At 44.1% G+C, this 22,640-nt stretch overlaps 1 protein-coding gene across 1 annotated transcript in view; it reads left to right on the top strand.

The window, feature by feature from the left end:
* The window catches only part of Myo3b (myosin IIIB), a 417,836-nt gene that overhangs the window by 291,774 nt on the left and 103,422 nt on the right, over positions 1 to 22,640 (top strand). Inside the window, exons 27-30 of the mRNA XM_013518810.1 lie at positions 4,151 to 4,262; positions 5,174 to 5,336; positions 6,826 to 6,906; positions 20,267 to 20,369. Of these exons, the coding sequence (XP_013374264.1) occupies positions 4,151 to 4,262; positions 5,174 to 5,336; positions 6,826 to 6,906; positions 20,267 to 20,369 (459 nt within the window). The remainder of the gene's footprint in view (positions 1 to 4,150; positions 4,263 to 5,173; positions 5,337 to 6,825; positions 6,907 to 20,266; positions 20,370 to 22,640) is intronic.

Below are 22,640 nucleotides of genomic sequence, written 5' to 3'. Positions count from 1 at the left end.
GTGCACTGATGCACCCTGTACTCCCAGCCCTGAGGGAGGCTGAAGCAGGAGGATGCCAAGTTTTGAGTAAATTAATAACCTGGGCAATTTAACATGAGACCTCAGTCTAAAAATAAAAAGGGATGAGAATGTAGCTCAGGTAGAACACCCCTGGGTTTGGTTTCTAGTGCCACACACACACACACACACACACACACACACACACACACAGTCCACAAATTATGATTCTCCTCTCTTCAAGTGGTGGAACTTAATTCCTGTCTCACTGAGTGTTAGTGGGACTTAATGAATCACATCTAATGAGTAGAAGAATATGGAAGAATCGATGGTTTTACTTCTAAACCTAGGTTGCAAAAGACACTGTGAATTCTTCCTTGCATATTTTCTCTCTCTCTGTCTTTCTCTCTCTCTCTCTCCACCTCCCCCTAAGAAAAGCCATCCTCTGGAAAGGCCTGTGTGGGAGAGAATGAGGCATCCTTCCAACAGCCACGTGCATGGACCAACTTGGAAGTGGGCCCTTCAGTGCCAGCCAACTGCAGGCCTATAATCCCATGAGAGCCCCATGAGCCAGAATTACCAGACAAAGGACTCCTGAGTTCCTGACCCTCAAAAACTGAGAGTTGATAAATGCCTGTCTCTTAAAGCATTAAATTTTAAGATCCTTTGTTATGCAGCACTAAAGAACTAACACGACCTACAACCTTACAGATCCCTCCAATTTATGGTTCAGTCATTCAAATACAGGAGGAAGTGTAACCAATATTTCACAGGCTGCTTTGCCTTTTATATTTGAAAGCTCTTCCTTGAACAGTGCACATTTTATAAAACAAAATATCTTTAAGAGAAAGCTGAACAACATTTTGGAAATGTTTTTCAACTGAGTATTTACCATTTTGGTGGTTATTTTAATAAAATGAAACTTTTGAGAAATGTATTAGCTTTCATTGGGTTCTAGAATCTAAGAATTCTTAGCTGTTTGAAGGGTCTTCAGGAGCTATGTGGAGCTCCAAACATTTTATACCATGTGTTATACTAAAAGCATTTTCTAAGTTAGATATGTGTAGCTTGTACCAATGAGTCTTAAGCCCCACATCTACCACCATACATACATACATACGTACATACATACATACATGGAGTTAAGAGCCACATATCTAATTCCTATTCCATACTGTGAGAATTCAGGAATGCACATGCATGCCTTTCCCATAGAAAGAGACAGAAACTCATTTTAACTCAGTGATCAGCCTGTGAGATCAGTTAGATCTATAAGACAGGGAAGAACTTGCATTTCAGTGTCCACAGCCTCCAAAGAGACCAGGATGCTTATTATGTGCTCTTCCACACCTCCTGCTACTCCAGGAGCACCAAGCTACTTTACGAAGAAGGTGGCGTAGATTCCCCCTCCAAAGATGCCCCGTCATTGGCAGATCTCTTGACTTGCTTCCCTTCCGTGTCGCCTTTACAGTGGAGCACAGGAGCCCAATCGTGGTGCCTTTTCACCATGGTACCTGCTAGATTCCAAAGTTACCCCATGAAGAAACACGTTACACCCCTCTGAGCTGATTGTTGTAGCCGTGTCATTTATCGGTTAGCTTTTGAGATTTCACCTCTCCGTAGTACTATTACCTACGTTCTTCTGAACTAAGCTGGGCATGAATATTATCATCACAAATCTTTTGCTGTAGCCAGACCCAAGTCAGAGAAGCTACAACTAAAACTACAGTCTTGGAGAAACAGAGGTGGAAGAATATGGGCCGATGCCATCAACTGCCCAAATAGGCCCCTGCTTGACTGTTGGATGCCCCTCCTCCCACTGAATCCTCCAGGATCTCAGCTCTCAGCAGGCTCCTAGGCTTGGTCAAAAGATCCGCCATCATCTGGTTCCTGTCACCATTCAAGGGTTCTGAGAGCTCCGTCCCTGTTCCTCAAAGATGCAAACAGACTTTGGAAACTGTCCCAGGATCTCTGAGTGCAAATGTTTCCAGCAATCCTAGCCTTATATTGTAATTTTAGAAATGGTTGTATAACACAAAAATAAGGTTAACTTAAGTACTAATCAGGTATATTTATGTTTCCATAAACAGAAAGGTATGGGTGCATTTGACAGAAAGAAAATACATGTTTCATATTTTGATGATTTTTTTTTTTTTGAAAAGTAAAAACAGCTCTACACTTATTTCAAAGTAATTTCTAAATAGCGGAACAGCCTTGTCTGAGGAGTGGCAAAAAAAATTCTTTGACAAAGACATAGGTTTATTTTTAAGTTTCTGAGGGGTTGAATTTAATTATAGATGGCAGCAAAGAGCAAGAAAAAGATCCTTGAACGTTTCTAGGGGAAAGGTAAGATTTTCTGAAAGGATAAGATATTTAACAAGTTATGTTTAAAAAAACAAAACAAAACAGGCAGAACAGAAAAGAAAGGAAGGGCTGGGGATGTAGCTCAGTGGTAGGGAATATGCTTAGCATGCCCAAGGTCCTGGGTTCTATTCTCAGTTGTCCCGTCACCCGCAAAAACAGGAACAACCCAAAAAAAAGAGGATGAAGGAGAAGGAGGAGGGGAAAGGGGGAGAAAAAAATCCTTTAGGTAATGATGACATGCAGGACACATTATCTCAAAACATGGTGGCCAGCTAGGCATCTGAGAGAACAGCAGAGGCGCGGCGGTCACCCTGACCTTCCCTTCCCTTCCCTTTTCCCTGAGGCAGTCACAGAATTTAGGGCAGATTTTCTGAGCTTCCACAAGAGTCATAAAGACCCTACTTATGGGACTAGGGAGTGGCCTTTCCTATTCCCAGAGCAAAGGAGCATGCGCGTCTCTGTGGAAACGGAACACACTGAACTTGATGAGTACTGGGTTTCTATCACTAGGTCACGTCCTTTTGTGCAGTTGTAGTTCTCTGTGACTCCTCCATGGAACCCGGCCTAAAAATGCACCTGTTTAAGTATTTCTTGAGGTCTTTGTTTCCTTGAGGAAGAAAGTTCCAGTGTCACATAAAATTTAAATAAATTGGCAACTTTTCTCTTGTTACGGGACTCTTAGCTATGAACCTAGAACGGGTCAAGAAAAGATATTTTTTTCCTCGGCAGTGGTGTTCTTCAAGTCTACCCAGAAATCCTTTCCTCCGAAAGTTTAAAAGCTCACTAAGATGAAGTTATTCAAGAAAATAAATGTGGTTTTGTGATGTTATCAGTCAACATGTCCATTCCTCTCCTTGAACAAGGCATGGGGTTCAGCAGGGAGAATCCACGGTGTTGGGCTGGTATCATTTGCTGGCTCTAGATTGCTTCAGATGGGACTTTTAAAAGTAGTCAAATATGTGCAATGGGATGTAAATTATTTTTGTAATAATAATACTAACAATTAAAACTATGGATTTTCAGAGAGGTCTCAGGATGAGGGAGATAGGCAGAGAGGGGAAAAGGAAAGAAACAACATAACTGAGATGTAATACGTACATGTACCAGTTCCCCAAGACAAATGTAATTATTTTGTTTTGGAAATATATACTAGTAAAAAAGAACAAAAATAAATAAAGCAAGCAAAAATAATGTAAAAGAGGTAGGAAGGGAGGAAAAAGATTATGAAACAGGGGAGGCCAAAAATTTAATAAGATGGTAGATTAAGTTTAGATATATAAGTAGAGCTAAAAATAAAATAAAATTATGACTTTCACTAAGAGAGTTGTCTAAATTTCAGCTTTCTAAAAGGATTAGGATCCAGGTATGGCGGCACATACTTGTAATCCCAGCACTCAGGAGGCTGAGGCAGGAGGACTGTGAGTTCGAGGCCAGTCTGGGTACATACTAAGTTCAAGGTCAGCCTGGACTATATAGGAAGACCTTGTCTCAGAAAAACAAAAGATTAGATATTTTTATTTTACAAACAAAAGACACCAAGTATGCACTGAACATGAATTCATGAGACAACACTAAAACGAGAACTCATGTCATAGAAAATGTGAATGTAAGTAGGGGTCAAGTTAGTAAGAATAAATTGTGTATCTTTTACCACCCAATATGCTATTATTGGTGCTCAAGAAATATTTACTATGAAAGAAGAAGGCTTGCCAGTGAGTATAGAGCAGTTCAACTGTACTAAATCGAATGATTACTAAAAAAATATTTCATTTCTCTCTTTTATTTGTAGGTATTATTACTTGGCATTCAAAGCACATCAAACACCGCCTGCTAGCAAAGAGAGCTGTGTTGCTATCTTGGAAAAGTCCAGATTAGATCACTGGGTGCTGGGAAAGACAAAGGTTAGCTGTTTCTTATTGTTCGAATTGTCACCCGGGATGGTCTCTCTTGTCACTGATTTCATCAGCAGGATGGCTTTGTCAGTGGTGTAGTTTAGTTGGTGAGACCCTAACCTAAAAAACGATCTCTGCTGATCTTGAGTCAGGAGCCCAGAGAGAGCTTAGGGGCCAGAGGAGAAAAATTCTGCATGTGTTTTGACAGCCGCTTCACACTTCTAGATCTTTGAACTTACTTTACTTTTATTTAAACTCTCGTTTTGAACCCTTTATATTCTAGCACACATGTAAACAGACAAATCATATTATGCTGGTGGTGAGTTTCCTCTATAGTGTGGTTCGTTTTTTTCTAAACTCGTGTTGTGTTATTTATTGCCCATCCTGGTTATTAATTTCATCTTGTGTAGCTTTTAATTTTGGGCAACATTGTGTCCCTGCAAGATGCCAGGTTTTATGGCCCCATCTTGAATTGCCCTACAGAGTCAGCTTTAGCCTGAATGTTGGTGGTAGCTCTTCAGCAGAAATTAGATCCCAGTGGGTCAGCCAGGTCCCTCTTCCTCCAACTTCAGGTGCTGGCCGTGGGTGGTCCTTGTGGTTACGCATCTGTGAGAGGCTGTAGGAAAAGACAGCAGAGCTCAAGCTGAGAAAGTGGGACCCCTGTGTGATGCCATGCAGGCCTGGAGAGCATTTGGGGTCACTTCAGCCCTGGAGACCTTGCCTTCTGCTTACATCAATAATTAAGGCTCAGCTGCCTGAGAATGGGAATTGTATTTGCCCCCAAAATATCAGTAATAACAGTATAAATCAAATCAACTCCATTTAGATCATAGTTTTAATATTTACATTAAATATGCTGGAATAGAGTGGATTCTACTGGGAAGCCCATGAGTAATGTGCAAACGAATGCCTCTTTTCAGGTTTTTCTCAAATATTACCATGTTGAGCAATTAAATTTGCTGCTGCGAGAAGTCATGGGCAGAGTGGTTGTGCTGCAGGCGTACACCAAGGGGTGGCTTGGAGCCAGGAGATATAGAAGAGTCAGAGAGAGGAGAGAGAAGGGCGCCATCGCCATCCAGTCAGGTAAGTGGACCAGTTTCATAAGTGCTGCCCCAAGTCTTGGCATTTTGTTAAGTACTAAGGATTACTCACCTGTTGTTTTTTTTAAGTGGCCACTTCCCTTTTTCTTTTTCTTCTTTCTTGCCTCCTTCCTTGTCTCAGCAAATATTTATCAAGTGTCTACCACAAGTCTGCACCTTACTAGGTACTAGGGCTACAGCCCTAAGAAGACCACCAGCGTTTCTGACCTCGCAGAGAGGCACACAGATCATTACAGTACACTGTGACAAGTGTCCAGATAGAGATATTGTGAGGGACCCGGTAATGTAAAACCCGACACACATCCCATCTCTCAGAATGGCTGAGGTAATACGTACACACTTCCAGGCCTGGCTGGTTTTCAACATCAATAACACCAATGCCATTCCAGCAGGCTTTTCTAGCCCAGACAGAACTATAAACCAAGGGAGCAAACTTCTAGTCTCTCCTATGCCAGCCTAGCTGGTGGCTCTGTACACGGGTTGTGTGTGCTCCAGACAGCAGTGTCACTCCTGTGCTATGGATGAGTAGTTGTTAAAATACCAGATCTTGAACATGGTGGATGATTCCTTTGCACTATCAGAAGCTAGAACCGTACTGTACCTTGGCTGACTTTACATGTCCTAAGCAATCTCAGCCACTTGGATAGTGGAGATACTCAGGCTGAGGTTGGGGGAGCAGGCCGTCAAGAGAGCCACTCAAGCCCCTAGTGGCTGGCTTATGCTTCAGTCTGTATCCAAAGGATTAACCCCCCTCTCCCCAACCCCTTCCTTTGGTCTCTCCTTCTTGCCCCATCTCCTTTGCCTTCCCCCATTCCAGCTTCCCCTACCTGAGCAGCTCTTTAGCTCTGAGCTCACCGTCAGCCACTGTTATGTCCCGTTATTACTCCCCTCTATCTTTCTCTGTGACTCTCATGGTTATCTTTCTCCAAAATAGAAAACATTAAAAGGGTCAGGCTATTCTAGTGCCTTCCACACCATCCCCCCAAGCTCCCTCCCCCATATGGCATCCCCAAGTCCTGAAGACAAGACTCCCTCCATGGATTGGAACGTCAGGGAACCACCTCACCTGGGGTTGGGGGCCCAAGTGACTCCTGTGGGGGATCCAGAGTGTTCTGGAAACTTACTGTTTGAACAAAGATGGCTCCCCAGAAGCATTTTTTTTTTTTTAATTTTTTTTTTTTTTTTGGTTTTTCTCCGGTACCGGGAACCGAACTCACGACCTTGCACTTGCCAGGCAGGCGCTTTGCCGCTGAGCTAAATCCCCAGCCCCCCCAGAAGCATTTTTAAAGCCACTGGTGAGTACAGAGAGGCCTCCTCTTCCCCACCATAGCTCACATATCTCTGCTTATTTTGTTCAGGGAGAAAGCAGGGCAGGAAGAGAGGCAATGGACTGGAGGGGGAACAGCTTATATCAATTCTCTGGCATGCTGTTAAATTAATGTCATTCCTAGCACATGGTTTTATATTTTTAGCCTGGAGAAGATATGATGCTCAGAGGAAATTTAAGAAAATAAGCAACAGAAGGAGTGAGTCTGCTGTTCATATTCAAGCAGGTAATTAAAACATCATTTCCCAGTGTCCACTTGAAAATATTCTGTGATTATGCTGAAATGAGTTTAGAAAAGCTGAAAGGCTAATAACTCAGGAGCCCTGCAGTGAGTCAGCCGTTCTGGGGGTCCTCATATTTGTTCTGACGCACTCCATGTGTGTGTGTACAAGGCCACCCTGACCATTTGCTGCATGCCACACTTAGCTAAGAGGCTGAGAGTGGGTCCTCTTATAATCCCATTTTTTTTTCAGTACTGGAGATTGACCCAGGGCCTTTGCACTGAGTTACATCTCCCAGCACTTGTATTTTTTATTTTGAGACAGGGTACTGTCAAGTTCCCCAGACAGGACTCAAACTTGACATCCTCCTTCCTGCCTTGGTGCTAGTTTATTGGCATGTACTACCAGGTCTTGTTTATAGTCCTGATGTTCTAAAGGAGGAAACTGAAGTCCAGAGATGAGAAGTAACTTGTACATGATCTCACAGCTTGTTGGTGGCAGAGCCAACATTTGAATGCAGTTTGGACTGAGACCTTGTTGCATACTGCTAAGGGAACCAATTTTGGTCTCACACGGAATCAAGAGTCCCTTGTCTGTGAAATGTGAGCGCTGGTTTAAAGGTCTGATTATTTTCAAGGCCTGCCTCTCAGCATCATGTGGGAGGAGTAACTCCAGGACTTTCCCAAATCTAGGCCTTGGGGTGGTAGGCATGGTCCTCTGGGGCCCATGGGGTGAGCACATCGTGGCTGTTATGACTCAGCTTGACCTCGGCACCCTGAGTTGTGTGAGCTCTAGTAACTCCCATCCATTCCTTCCCCGGCTGTCAGGTCAGTCTGCTCTCCCACACATATTGTGTCCACTGTGGCTGCCAGGCTGGGCCTCCCTCCCTCTTTGGAAGCTGCATGTTCCTATGAGGCTCTGGCAGAGCCCGCCAGGATCTCTGTGAGCAAGAGACACTGGAGAAATTGGAGATGGAATGAGGGCAGAGGCCAGTGGACCGAGCGACAGGGAGAGAGGTCAGGTTTCAGACACTGCTGAGCTCTAAGCACATTCTTCAGTAAGACAGCTGCAGCCTCGGCTCAGGTCTGCCCGAAGCTGGCTCCAGGGGTTCTTTTCTGACTCTCAGGCCACCGTTGAAGCCTGATGTAGTTCAGAACTAAAATATTTGGGAGGAAGGGGTGCCATTTAAATGTAAAGGTGTAACATTTAACACCTTCTCCTACCAATTCTAAATTCCACAACTTCAAAGTCTCAGAAAGAGGGATGCAATTATTGTCGCAGTTTAAGAAAGACAACTTAAAGAGCATCAGTTGTTCTCCATTTGCCCCAAGCATGCGCGCTCGCGCACACACAGACACACAGACCACACACACACACACACACACACACACTTGGATCTCCCTTCAAAAGAGGATACTAGGCTGATTTCTGATCTGGCAGTTTGGCCCAAATCCCAACATATGTTTTAAAATATAAACTGAGCTTGTATATTGTTGGACCACTGAGGCCAGTATACAGATATCACCAATCCAGTTTTCCTTATATGAGAATCGTCTTTAGGGGCTCCCTGTTCTGCGCCCTGTTATGCCAAGTGAACACAGCATCAAAGCAGCGAGATCTGCTTCATCATCCCGGGCCCAGGACAGGAATGCCAGCATCTGGTCAATGAAGCACCTGTAGGATAGGGTGCTTTTGCTTAGGCCACTTGGGGAGAACGTGTCTCTTCATGGTACCACATTTTTTTTTTCAATTTTGTAAGCATCCGCCTTCCATAACCTCACAGCTAAAGTGTTCCTACCTACCAAATGGTGTTAGAACATATATTAACTGACTTTGCAGGGCCTTAGGCAGCCTCAAAGGTGACCCCAACACCACCCTCCAACGCCACCGCTATGCTCTGTGGCAGCCAGAGAGAAAGCAGACGGTCTCTGGAGTCTCTGCCCTTCTTTAACACCTTGGACATGTGCTGCCCTGGTGGGAAAGATGCTTGGATGGGGCAAAGGCATTTACATTTTATGGGCAGCATAATTTTACTTGGGACGGTTTTCTTTATCTTTAGATTTAAGGCAGTTTTGTGTTTATCTAAAAAGCAAAGCACCTCATTCTGAATTGTCTGTTTGGGGTTGTGATTTTCCAAACCCCTTCTGTGTAAGCTCTTCCTTGTGCCTCCAGGGGGTTTCCAGGTCCCCTCACCTTTGAAACCTGTAGGTGGAGGCTTAAATAAAGGAGGCTATCTTAGCAAAGCCACTTCAGGTCATTTTCTGAGGTTTACCTCTAATTGTTTTTCAACAAAGCTTGTTGTTGGATGCATTTGTTTATACTTTCGGTTCTGGCCCCCAGTGGTCTTTTTTTAAAAAATGGTGTTGCTAAGATATGTTATATATTTTTAAAAGCGCAGCCCTTGAAATTTAGGAAGCATTTGGCCTACATGTTGCTGCAGTGCAACGCATATTGAAATTTGTTTTCCTTTCATCTCCTTCCCAATAAAAGCAGCCGCAGCTTATCCCTTCAGCTTCCTCAGAACTTCCTCTCAGAATTCCCGATCTATTACGGCACATTCACACACCAGCAACAAGCTGCCTTTTCATGCTGTCAACCTTTTCATCTGAAATGTAAATTAATTCTTGCTGGTATGCCTTGACAGAGATCAAAGTCGGGTATTAACCTTCCTGGGCGGGCTTTCTCCTCCCAAGGACGAGGACGAGGACCAGTGGCCACTGGTAGGAGCTGGTGTCCTGCTCTGGGGCCCTCCACCAGGCAGCCCTCAGTGGGAGAGCCACCCTTTCAAGGCTCCCGTCCCTTTGTCAGTGACTTCTTCAGTACTTTCCACTGGGTGCGAAGCAGGCTGCCTGCTGATTCTCGGGGGCCGAGGTGGCTTGGTTTAACTGTGAGCCCTGCCCTGGGATTCTGGGGCTGGGCTAAGTGGCTCTATTGGGAGTGATCTCCAGATTGGAAGCCTCTCCCTGGCTGGCTCAGTGGGTCACCTCTCGCCTGTCAGTCTTTGAGGTAGGCCACATTTGCATTTTCCAAATAAACAGATGTCTTTCAAATACATGAGCTGGTGGTCTGGAGATCTCTGTGGGCCCAAACAGTTCACCAGCCAGTGATCAAATGTTAGAAGAGAAAACAAATGAAAAAAAACACCCTAGGTACCGCGGATACATTTCCTATGTGGGTAAGTGCATGAGCAATAAAGGGCCTTTATGAGCTTTGAGGAGGTAGGAGAGAAGGAAAGGGTGTGGGGGGGAGGCGGGGGAGGGCTCCCTGGCCAAGATACTCTTTGCTAGTTTCCTTTGGGGGATGGGGGAAGCAACTCTGAATGTCACCTTGGCAAGAAGTGCCATGTTTTCTTGTTTTTATTATTGGCTAATTCTGGCAATATGGCTTTTGTCATAGGAAGGCACCCTCCTTTAAATGCTAAAGAGTTAAAAATAGATCCTTTTTTAAATTTGGAAAATAAGATCATAGATACTTGTGTTCAGATAGATGGGATACTCTAAATAAAAATGAACAGTTATATTTATTCCATTACTAAGCTATTATTTTTAAAAATTAACTACATTTTTTCAACTAAAATGCATATATTCCTCAGAGGATACCATCCAAACATCCTTGAGGGGATTTTTAAAAAGATTCATAAAATATATAAAGCTCATTCTTTGATTTTGTTGTTGTTGTTAGCTTTAAAATTGTCCCTCTATTTAGGATCTGTTTCTGGGCTCCGGGTCTGGGAGGAATGCCCTCTGAGTAGGTGACAGTGAAGCCCTGTGGCGGTGGAGGTGAACCTAGGACATGTGTGCCCAGTGAGCTATTTCGTGATTGAAAGGTCTACTCTAGGGGAACTAGGAGATCACACACACACACACACACACACACACACGTTCCATTGGTTTATGGCACATTTTCATCTCATTGCTTCTGTGCTGTGAAAATTGTTCTCTTTCTCACTGTCCTGTGATCTGCATTCTGCTCCCCAGCCCTGGCACAGCACCACCAACGTCATTAGAAGAGAACAAGAGCACTACAACGGGGCCATTTCTCCTCTATGGTCTCGGGGAGAGTGCTTTTCCCAGTGTCCGCAGCAGTGTTGCCCCTGGCTCAGGAGACACCTCAAGCCTGTGAACGAATATCTTAAGCTGCCTTCGAGTGGACCCCCCGGGTGCATCATGTGCCACCTGCAGAATGGAGTTGTTTCAAATGCTCCCTCCCCAAGTGAAGACCCGACCTTGCAATAGAACCAAAGTTATAGGGTCTCACACTGCCTGAACTTGTAAACTCTCTCAGAGTAAGACTTTCTCCTATCCTTTTCTAACTTTAAAAGGCTGTTTCCTTTAGCATTTTTCCTGGGTTAGTGATGACTAGGTAGTTGCAGCAATTTCCTGGAAATACATTTCTAGAAATATCTCTTGGTGTACAGGACAACTCTTCTTTTTCTTTTCCTTTTCTTTTTGTGGTACTGGCAGTTGAACCCAGGGCCGTCACACTGAGCTACACCCACAACCCCTTTATTATTTTTTACTTTGAGACAGGGTCTTGCTAAATCCCTGAGTGGCTCAGGCTAGGCTCGAGTTTACTATCCTCTTGTCTTAGCCTCCCAGAGTGCTGGGATTACAGGTGTGTGCCACTACACCTGGCAACAACTTTATTTTAAATTAGTATATTTTTTCATTGATTCATACATTCAACTGTTTTTTATAAGTGCCTCCTTCATGCTGGGACTACCATGGAAACAATGGGATTTAATTTGGGGCGTCAAATTCTCTCTATTACAAAGGGCTCTAAAATATGCTCTCCTTCCAAGGATACTGCTTGCATAACCCAGAAACTATATTACATCAACGCTCATTGGAAAACAGTTGTATGAAATCCAGAGCAATACAAAGGGTAAAAGTCATGATAAAACACAGCACTAAAATGACTCAGTTTCTTACAGATAAAAACAATCACAGTCGGTATTTTTCCTTCTGATAAAGCTGTGCAGAAGTAGATTGTTGATCACAAGCCAAACACGAGGGGGAGGGCAAGGGGACCCACCATTGAGAGAAAAGGTCCACTGGGAACAAACAGAAACACAGCAAGCCAGCCTCTGTCACTCTTTTCTGTGTCTCTATTTGTCATTCTACCTTTATTCCACGTATTCTTTATTCTGTTTCTATTCTTGGAAAGGTCCATGGTCATTTCACACAAAAGCGTCATTCCTCAGAGCCAGAGTCCTTGTCAGAGGAAGCACGGGTGTGAGAGAAGACAAGTTCCAAACAGTTCTTGGCCATGGGGCGGGAGCCAGCTGCCTCCCCTTTTCTGGTGTCTTCGGCTGTATTCATACAATAGCGGGGAAACAGCTGGAGGAATTGCCCAGTGCACCTGGGCTTGAGATGAGCGGTGAACTGTGAGGCGGCTTGCCTGTCTTCCTAACCTTGGCTTCACTGAAGATGGTGCCCCTTCAGGCTGAGGCCAGGGACCCTGCTGGGTCTGCTTTCCCACTGTCTTGGTTTCTCTGGCTCTTAGTGCACAGCTGGGTCCGGTTCCTGACAGGTGTAGGCGTAATATTTGGAAAATATTCCAAATGTTACAGGAGCATCGTGATTTACCTCAGAGAAATGTTATCTGTCTGTGAGCATGGCGGAGACTCCCGGAGAGCCTCAGGGAGCACAGCTTTGAGCGTGTGGCTTGCAGCAAAGAAGACCTGGCCTGTGCCTTCAAGGTGTCTCTCAAGAAATGAGTTCTGCCAGATTTCTCTGGCACAAAAGGCAGAATTTTTATCACAGCTTGGCTTGGAATGAACAGAAACATCCTTTGCTATGGGGTGTAGTGATTGCTCATGTTAGGATGAAATAAGCCAGAGGGTGGGGCAGCTACTGTCTGCCTAATGCACAGATGACAGAAAGCTGCAGTCACCATGGACTTGAGCACCATGTGCCATGTGTCACTGATATGGCAGGGACGCATGTCCAAGATGAAACTTTGTTGTATCACTTGGCCCCCAGGGCTCAAGATTAAAGCTGCACTCCTGGGCAGAAACTTTGCAGTTTGTAATCCGTTTCCTCCTTGATGGAGTGCATAGAGAACACCCTAATCCAGCTGCAGAGAGGAGGTGCCCTAGGTGGCATCTGTAGCACCTGAACGTTGGATACGGCTACATCCTGATGACTGATAGCATACCTGAGCTGCCTTTGTGCTATGTCTTTTTCAATTTTTTTCTATGTAGAAACTTATAACTTTTATTAGTTCCTTAGGCTGTAAACACACAATAGTACAGAAAAACTAGTGAAAAGATTACCTGTGCTTTGGCAAAAATGATCAGACTTTTTTTTTCTATTCTGCAAATAGAAAGTCAGGTTCCTTTTTCCCCTTAACAAATAGAACAGAAGTACAGAAAGTTTCAGTGAATTATCCCCTGAGGCGTCCCTCTGCAGTGTGAGCAGTGCTTCTGGAGCCTCCTCACTCTGGCCTCTGCTGTCCCTTCCCACCTTGGGCGTAACTGGTGGACACAAGGTACAATGAAAGCTTTGAAGTCCTAAACATGTGGGGTTTGGAGTCAAAATAATGGACTTTAAATCCTGGCAGGGCCACTGTTTGCCATATAGTTTAAAAAAAATACTGAACATCTGAACTTAAGTTTCAGCAGCTAGCCGGGCATGGTGGCGCATGCCTGTAAAACCAGCACTTGGGAGGCTGAGGCAGGAGGATTGTTGCAAGTTTGAGACCAGTCTGGGCTACAAAAGTGAGCTCAAGGCCAGCCTGAACTGCAGACCCTGTTTCAAAAAAAAAAAAGTTTCAGCAGCTGTAAAGTGGGAGTATCAAGACCTAGTTCACGGGACTATTGTGAAGATGATAACACAGTATATGTGGAGCTTCCTGCGCAGCAATTGGCATGTGATAGATACACAGTAAATGTTTCACCTCTGTGGCCCCTGCCTAAATGTGAACTTCCCTTGGGTGGGAAAAAAATCTCTGAAATACTGTTCTAGCAAACCTGTAATCCCAGCTCCACTGGAGGCTGAGGCAAGAAAATCGTAAATTCAAGGCCAGACTGGGCAAATAAGCAAGAAATGAAATTTGTGAAAGGGCTGGAGATCTAGTACAGTGGTGGAATACTTGCCTATCACACATGAGGACCTGGACTCAATCTCTGTATTGGATTAAAAAAAGAAAATAAAGAAAAAAGTCCTCTTCTGAAGTGAGCCTAATAATGTTCAGACTTCAAAAAGATGAGGCTATTTTTCTTACTTTCAGAGAAAAATGGTACTTGTGAAATCTCAGGTAGTTACAATAAAATCTTTATTTAAAAAAAAGCTTTGTAAATCTTTGTACGTCCTGCTTATCTAACAGGGATAAATTACAATGCCTCAGTGACACTGAAAGATTTCCAGTGTTTTTCTGTGCTTGTTTTTGTGAAGAGTTGGACTTCATTGTGCTGAGAGCTTGATTCATTCATGTAGATACATTTTTCCAGGAACTTCAAAACTGCTGACCTTAGGTGATACGCTCCTGACAATGTGTTTGCTCTCTCACCGGTTTGAGGCCCTTTCACATTCTTTCCTGAAAGATAGCAAGTCTCCTCCTTACCCCCTTTCCACAAAGCCAGAAATTCTACAGTCCAGGAGCTAAACATCCCCCAGATTTGTTGCCTGCTGGTATGGAAAGCAAGTTGCCTTTCAGACGTCTGAAGAGTTGGAAGCTGCTTGCGTGCCTCTCAGGTTTAACCCACAGTGACGGGTGACTGGCAGCACAACAGCTGAGCTACAGCCATTTGGCCATGAGTTCCAACCCCGACATGACGCGCCATAGCAGGAGCCTGGTTTGATTTGCTGCGGCCATGAAGTCTGAATCGCCAAGTACAGAGGAGGAGGCAAGGGTGACAGCTGGTAGCCATTCTCGTCAATAAAGTTGTGACGGTTGAGATGTACAAGCAGCCAGAGCCTGCTAATTTCATAGACTTTGAGCCAAGTGCTTAGTGTCAAAACCAGCCATGGTCAGTGATGCAAATGGATGTGAAGGGGCCCTCGGCGGCGGCGAGTGAGGCCCTCACATGCTCTTCCTCTGGCAGGTTAGGAGCAGATTGGGTCCTGCTTCCCAGAAATAGGTCTGGTTGGAGGAGAAGGAGCCTTTAGTTTTTTATTTTTTTCAACTTTGAGTAACTTCTTAAAAGTAAGGTTTATTAAGCTATCATTTATATACCATAAAACTTGAACAGTTTGATAGGGCTGGTCTAACTAACATCAATCAGTTTGTCCTCTCTGCAACTGAGAAAAAGAAATTTGCAGGAGGTTTCCCCTTGGTTCTTTTGCTGTCCCTCCTGCCTCACCCCCTGCTCCTGATGACCACGGATGGGTTTTCTGTCCCTGTAGCTTTGCCTTTTCCAGAGTGTTCGATAAATGGAGTCACACAGTATTCAGACTTCTGAGAGTGGCTTCTGTCTCTCAGCATAAAGCTTTTGGGCTCCATCTGCACTGCTGTGCTTATCAGTAGCTATTTGCTTTTCAATACAGACTCGAAGTCCAGGGTGTGGCTGTATCACATTTTTATCTGTGTACCAGCTGAAGGACATTTGGCTTATTTCCATTTCTTGGTGGTTATGAATAGAGCTGCAACAAACATTCAGAGCTTTGTCTTTTAAAGAAAAATTTATGGAAAGTAAATAACCTTCCTGCATAGAAAACTGCAACTATCTGGGCAAGAATGAGCCTAGAAAGCTGGAGATGCAGCCCAGTGGCAGGGTGTTTGCCTAGCGTGTGAGGCTGTGGGTTCAACCCCCAGCACCCCCCCCACACACACACACGCAGGATCCTAGAGGTTGGGAGTTGTTTTTTGATTGCTCACAAATGTTTCGTTTTCCTAACATCTTACACTTCTGCATAGCAATTTACAGTTTATATGAAACACTTTATTTTACCTTATTTTCTAACCCTAACAGATAGGCTAGAATTCCTACCTCATTTCACAGATGGAAACTTAGACATTTCCTATAACCCAGACTTCCCAGCTCCTGATCTGCTGTTCTTCCCCCGGCCAGACATTTTCTCCACATTTTGTCTGTGCAGAACATTCTGCTAGATGCTTTGGGGGGTGATCACAAAAATACTGTTGTTCCATCATATGGGTTCAGTCTCCCATGGAACTACCTGCCACCCTGCCCCCTGCTACAGCTGGGCACTGAGTGGGCCAAAGACCCAGCTACAGGAGGTACACGCTCTGTGAAGCTGTCTCCAATCTCCTTTGGAAGCAGGCAGGGGATAAATTATAAAAATTAAATTCAACCAGAGATTGGATAAGAGTAAAACAAGTGGAGTGACAGTCCCTAGACATTCAGAGGGAACGGAACTTCCCCGAGACAATCATGTTCCTGAATAGGCAAGGCACTGACTTCTAGGGTAAAGTATAACTTCTCCTCTTCGCTTCCAAGTTGGAGAAAGTATTTGCCAGGCAAGACTTTCTTTGAACTCTGTCAAAGTTTAACTGGGATAATGACTGGAATTAAGTACTGGAGAATCAAGGTAGAAAATGCTCTCCTACACCTGAAGTCACTGCACTGGTTTTGTGTGTTTGAGATGGAGGCCAGGAGTTTTGACGTGGTACAGGGAAAACAAAAAATATGTCTACGAGATTCTATTCTCTAAGGAAAGAAGTCTACTTTCTCCGTGCTGCTCTTGGTGGCATTTGCCCGTCAGACCTCCCACACATTGGCCTCTTCAGTTCTGATAGGATGGCTGCTGACCAGCTGTCATTCCAGACAGAACCCACTCTGGCTCCTTGGGAAAGTGGCCAGCAGTGGCCAGGAAAGGCAGGCTGGGCCTGTGTCTCATCTGTGTGAGCCTTCCCTGCCAGGTATGCTGGGCACCCTCTGCCAGGTCCAGTAGGAGGGCAGGTGAGTTTACCCAGCCTAGATCACCAACTGGGAAACCTACCAAGACCCTGCCAAGAACCGTGCTTGGGTCTGTCCTCTGAGTGAGTCACCAAACACCAGGCCAGGCCAGAAACACAGCCTGCAACCTCTGGTCTGTGGGTTCCTAGGGAGCCTAGACCCTGAAAAAATGTGGGAACATCTAAATTTTTGCTTCCATATATAAGGGGGGTGCAGAAGAGAAAGAGTAGGGATTATAATGCTTAGATGTTTAAGGAAATGGGGCTGCACCCTGTCATATTTAGGATTCAGACTTCAGGACAAAACTGCTTGGATTCAGACCCTGGCTTTGCCATTCTTCAGCTGTGCGACTCTGGCCAAGTTGCTTAATCTCCCTTTGCCTCAATTTCCTCGCTGATAAAGTGAGAATGAATAAGAGTGATCTCTACCTTTCAGAGTTACTTTGAGGATTCAATAACATTTTTCTCCCCTTACTGGGGCTTAAACCCAGAAAAGCTGAGCTATCTCCCACTCCCTTTTAAAATTTTATTCAAAAATATTTATTTTATTTTTTAAATTTGCAAGGCTGCCATCAAATTTGCCTGACTCAGCCTGCTGAAAAGGTGGGACTACAGGCAAGCATGTGTCAGCTCATGCAGGCATGAGTTAATTTTTGTGAAGGACTTAGAACAGTGCGTGGAACAGTAATCCATGCACTTCTGTTTAATAAACAGTAATGGAATTTTCCTTATCTCTTCTTCCTCCCCGCTCCCTTGCCGCTACAGTCAAATCAAGCCGAACGTGTGTACCTGATCTTCTTTTCTTTCTCCCGGTGATTTCAGTGCTTAGCACCTGTCTTGTCACTCCCAGCCTCTGGGTCAGTTTCCCAGAGGAGCTGTGACAAATTGCCACGAACTCTGCAACTTAGAAGAGCTGAAATTTATTCTGTCAACAGTTGTGGAGGGTAGAATCCAAAATCAAGGTGTCAGCAAGGTTGGCTTCTCCTGGAGCCTCGGCGGGAGCACCTGTTCGAGGCTGTTCTCCGGTAGCTGCTTGGAGTTCTCTGGGGCTAGTGATGCCTTGTGTTTGTCTTTAAGTGGGCAGCGCATTCTGCAGTTCATGCAGACCTCACCACTCCTTGTCCTCTGCCTGATCCCTGTTTTGTGGGTGCTCCCAAAAGACTATGAAACATCTGCTTTTTTCTTGTTTCCCCTGACAGTCAAATGCATTTCCATCTTATTTCAGAATGGTCTATTGAAGACCCAGTTCATTTTTTCTGGAAACTATGAATGGCTTATACTCAATCTGATTTTGGAAGGACTTGGCTGTTCCAGCGAACTCCACTCCTAACATTACTTACTTTGTTAAACCAGAGACACTTAGGGACCTTCTGGGTGCCCTGATACAGGAAAAGCCTCTGTTGCCACCCTTGCACACCCACCTAAGTTTAGCATTTTTTCAGCATGTCTGCTATTCAAGTTCATCATTTTATTTCTTGGCCATGCCACTGGTCTAAATCCTTCAATGCAACCCAGTCACCTAAATGAGTAACTTTATTTCTTGCTTTTTAAAAAATCTGTCTCTCCAAATTTCCAGTGCCCTTTTTCAGGGATGACCTCTCCAGAGAGATGCCAAAGTGATTCCAGCTGTCACCAGGGCACACTTAAAAGTGCTTGGCAATTTTGGATCCTGCTTTGAACTCACTGGGTTGATAATCTTAACTTATTTAAATTTATCTCTTTAGTCTGACCCAAATCCCTTTCTCTGCTCTTCAGGCAAAGCTAGGGGATGGAGGCACAGACTTCCGCTAAGCTTTATTAAGAATATTCTGTAAGTTTTCTGTTTGGTTTTTATACTTCAAATAACTCTTAAAATCAATATTTTGATGACTGAAGTGTAAATGAATAAGAAACATGGAGTAAATTCTCCCTTCAATTACATGAACAGAAATTTGATGTATTCTATTGGAAACCCAGGCAAAGTAACTGAGGGCAATTGCTAAGCTCCCAGCAAAATCTTGCTGCTCCCTCTCCCTTGGTTTTGGGGGTACAGCTTCATAAGGAGAGGCCCAAACCAAAATGGGCTCAGTGGTCTTCTCCAGCTTTCCTCTAATTTTCATCCTTTTTGAGTGCTGTTTAATTGCTGTTTTTCCTTTTTCTCCCCGTGAGGATCTCAAAATCATTGTAGACAAAAGCCTGCAATCCCAGCCCTCCACTCAGGCAAGACCATTTAAGTTCTGATGAATTGGGCCAGAGGACAAGGTTAAAAATTAGTCATGGCAATTTTCATTTTCAGGAAGGCAGAAATATACTTGTGTCCTTAGAGGGGCTCTTCTTTTCTCTGTTTTTGTCAATTATTGCTTTTATTTTGCTTATCACAGTATGACAAGTTGGCTTGGGTCAATTCGTCTTTAAGACAGGGACAACCTGCCTGGTGCTCCAGCTCAAGGAGTTAATCAATCAAGAGAGGCAGGAATGTGAGGGAATCAGCTTGTGATATTCTAGCCCTAAGTTTTGACTTCTGCTTTTTGTTTTTTTTTTCAGTTTTGTTTTCACTATTTGGATATAAAGCTTTTTTTTTTTTTGGTACTGAGGGTTGAACCTAGGGCCTGTACATGCTAGGCAAGCACTCTACTGGCTCTTCTTACCTTATTTTGAGACAGGATCTCACTTGGTAGCCTAGGCTGGTCTTAAACTTGTGATCCTCCTGCTCCAGCCTCCCCAGTAGTTGAGATCACAGGTGTGTGCCACCGTGCCTCAGGGCTCTAATGTCTTTTATGTAATAATAAAAATTGAATAATGTTCTGTTTAAATTTTTCTCTGTATCCTTTTGGCAGTTATAGCAATAATAGCAGATGGTTTTATCCACCAGTAATAGCATAAAGAATTACATTTCTCCTTCACAGAGATATTTACATTTAAGTTCCAAACTAGCATTCTAGAATCAGACCATACTTTTTCCAAAACAGACAACACAAAAGCAATTGATTTCTATGTTTATTTTTCTTTATTCCATACCTGTCATGTTTTATGTTCTATCATTATAACCTAAAGTTCTAACATTTTACATATCTTCCATAATATCAAATCACCAAGTTTATGGATCATCTTTGCTGGTTGTATTTTGGCTTAGCTGCTTCTGTATTAGCTAATCTAAGGATAGCGAATAGGCGTGGGTCTCTTTCCTACCCCATTGGACTGGTAGTGACTACTGGAATTCTCGGCCCTGACCACATAGTAAAACCTAGTCTAATGATCTAGCATAACACTCTTCTGCCTACTGCAAGCTGCTCTTGTGTTCCTATAAGCATGAGCTATTTTAGTTAATTTTCTGACTGAGACCTAGCACAGGTGAAGACCTGGAGTGCCAGAACAGATGAGTTTTAATGACATAGCTTAGAAGAAGGCTGCAGATGATCAGGGAGCAGCATTGGGGCCGAGAGAGAGGAACTGCAGAGTGCAAAGAACCCAACCCTATCAACTTTTGAACCTTTGATTCTTAAGTACTCATTTGTCTTTTCCCAGTGCCGAAAGCCTCTACTGACCAGAGAAGCTCTCCAGAAGCTGAAGCCAACAATGTCCAGGCTGAGAACTCAGGCACCTTTCCTGCTGTCACTGAGAAAAATCGGTGAGTCTCACTCACGCAAGTGCTCTGTGACAATGGACAGTGCAGTGTTTCCGCCATTATGCCGTTCTGGTGAGTTGTCGGGAGTAGAGCCAAGAGTGTCTCCTACTGCATTCTACCAATACATGGTGACCACACTGTGGAAAGTCTTTACTGCACAAGAGCAACCTGAACACAGCCCTGGGTTTGGGGTTCCCGTCACGGTGAAACCTGTAGTTGGCCTCACTGGATTAAAGCAGTGGTTCTCAACTGAGGAAATTCCTCCTGCCCCACCAGACATTGGCAATGGCTGATGACATTAGTGGTGGTGACAACTTTAGGGGGAAAGGGTTATACTACTAGCATGTAGTGGGCAGAAACAAGTGATGCTGTTAAGCATCCAGAAAACATGCCATTTGGCAACAAAGAAGTGTCCAGATCAAAATGCCTGAGAGACCAAAATAGTCCCAAGGTTGAGGAAACCCTGGAGTCAAACAAAAGCAAAAAGAGAGTATAATTTCCTGTTTACCTACAAGTTGTGTTAAATATACATCAAAAGGAGTGAAGCAGAGTCCATTGGGGCCATACTGTGCTATTTTCAATGGTCACCTGAGCTGCTTGAGGGACTGTGACTGCAGGGACTGTGATTGGCTAAATGCAAGCTCAGGCCATGACACCAAGCCCTGCTTTCTCTCAGAAAAGTCTCCCAGGCCCTGTCACATGTGTACCAGGAGAAGGACACAGCTATGGGAAACAGTAGACTATGGAAAAGGCATTGACTTCCGGATGAAGGAGCTTTGCCTTTTGTATTTTGCCCCAAATTGATCGTGCGAATGTCATTAAAAGTTTAATCAAGGATTTAAAGAAAGAAACAGATTTTTATATTAAAGAGTTCTCTGTATTTTTTCACTTGGAAAAAGAAGTAATCTTTATTTAAAATATTTTTCTAATTTTTTGAGACTTCTTAGTATTTTTGACCTTTAAAAATTAAATTCTGAATACTTCTGTTGTGTGTGACTCTCACTGGACAAGCTTTAAATAGACTACTTTAGACTACCTGTCCAAATATCCAGCTTATTCTAGCATACTTAAGGAGAGGGACTATCACCTCCTATTAGAATAACAAAGTTTAGAATTTCTAATGGGGAGGAAAGATCACTAAATTTCCCAGGTACAAGAAGTTCTGGTCCTAGGGATAACATCTTCCAGACGTTTGACATTGGGTAAATCAGTGATCCAGCTTGGAAAATGTACCTCAGCCTGACTCCCCTCAACTTTGGTAATGACTAACTTTACTGAGAATGTCTGAGTCCTTCTCATGGCTCTTCTCTGCACCTTGAATCTCTTATCTTTGTTGATCTTTCTTCCTTTGCTCCTACCTCCCAGGCCACAGGTCTTTCTTACACAGTCTTCCAAACCTGTAGGCCCTCCCATGTTGGGGACTGTAAGGAAAACTCGAAGTTTTCCTTGAAAGATTTGTTAGCTGAGTTTTCTGAAAATACATGGACAGTAGATTGACAGGAGGGGAAGGGATATAGATGTATTAACATATACTTGTGCACAAGAACTGCACAAAATATGAAACTCAAGGGCTAGGTGTCCGAGGCTTAGATAACCTCTTCCTGGGGAGAGGAAGCAGGAGGGCAGAGGTAATCTTAGAGGAAGTTCTAGGGAGAGAACGAGCTGGGAGAACAAGCACTGGTCTGGAACAAAGTCCCTCTGGGCCCTAGGTGTGCTGTTCGATTTTCAGTCTCTTCCTCTGTGATGAGTTTAATCTCCCTTGGTTAATGAAATTTCATTAAGAAAATTGAAGGCTGTTGCACTCCTCTTTGGTGAATCTGGTCTGCTGGTAGATAAGAGTTCAGAGAAAGCCCTACCTGCATTTGCTGCCTCCGAGCTGCTTCCAGTTTGAAGTCTAGAGTGCTGGATTTCAAGTGCTGTTTGCTGATTCCCAGCAGCATCCATCTTGCTCTCCCATCATTCCCACCCCGCTACCTCTTCCCTGGGGCTTTCACCAGCCTCGTGACAAAAGCCTGCTTTACCTCGTGCTTACCTCTTCCTGCTTTTACCAGCAGACTTCCTCAGGCTGAGATTTGGGTCTGTTGCCTCATCACTCACCAAACCAACCCTTCCTGCCTTAATCCTGCCGTCTGTGCCTTCACCGTGTCCCTAAGCCTGTCCTCGGGAAGCTCAGCTCCCAGTCACTAGTGCCTCATCTGTACCTCGATTCAGACCTGACTGTCCTGATACCCAACCTGTGGGCCGCAGAGGCATTGTTCTCAGCTCAGCACAGGT

Source organism: Chinchilla lanigera, unplaced genomic scaffold (assembly GCF_000276665.1).
Source record: "Chinchilla lanigera isolate Chin_1 unplaced genomic scaffold, ChiLan1.0 scaffold00048, whole genome shotgun sequence".
Lineage (NCBI taxonomy): Eukaryota > Metazoa > Chordata > Mammalia > Rodentia > Chinchillidae > Chinchilla > Chinchilla lanigera.
The sequence above is the reverse complement of the archived record's forward strand: the minus strand, read 5'-3'. Positions and strand labels throughout refer to the sequence as shown.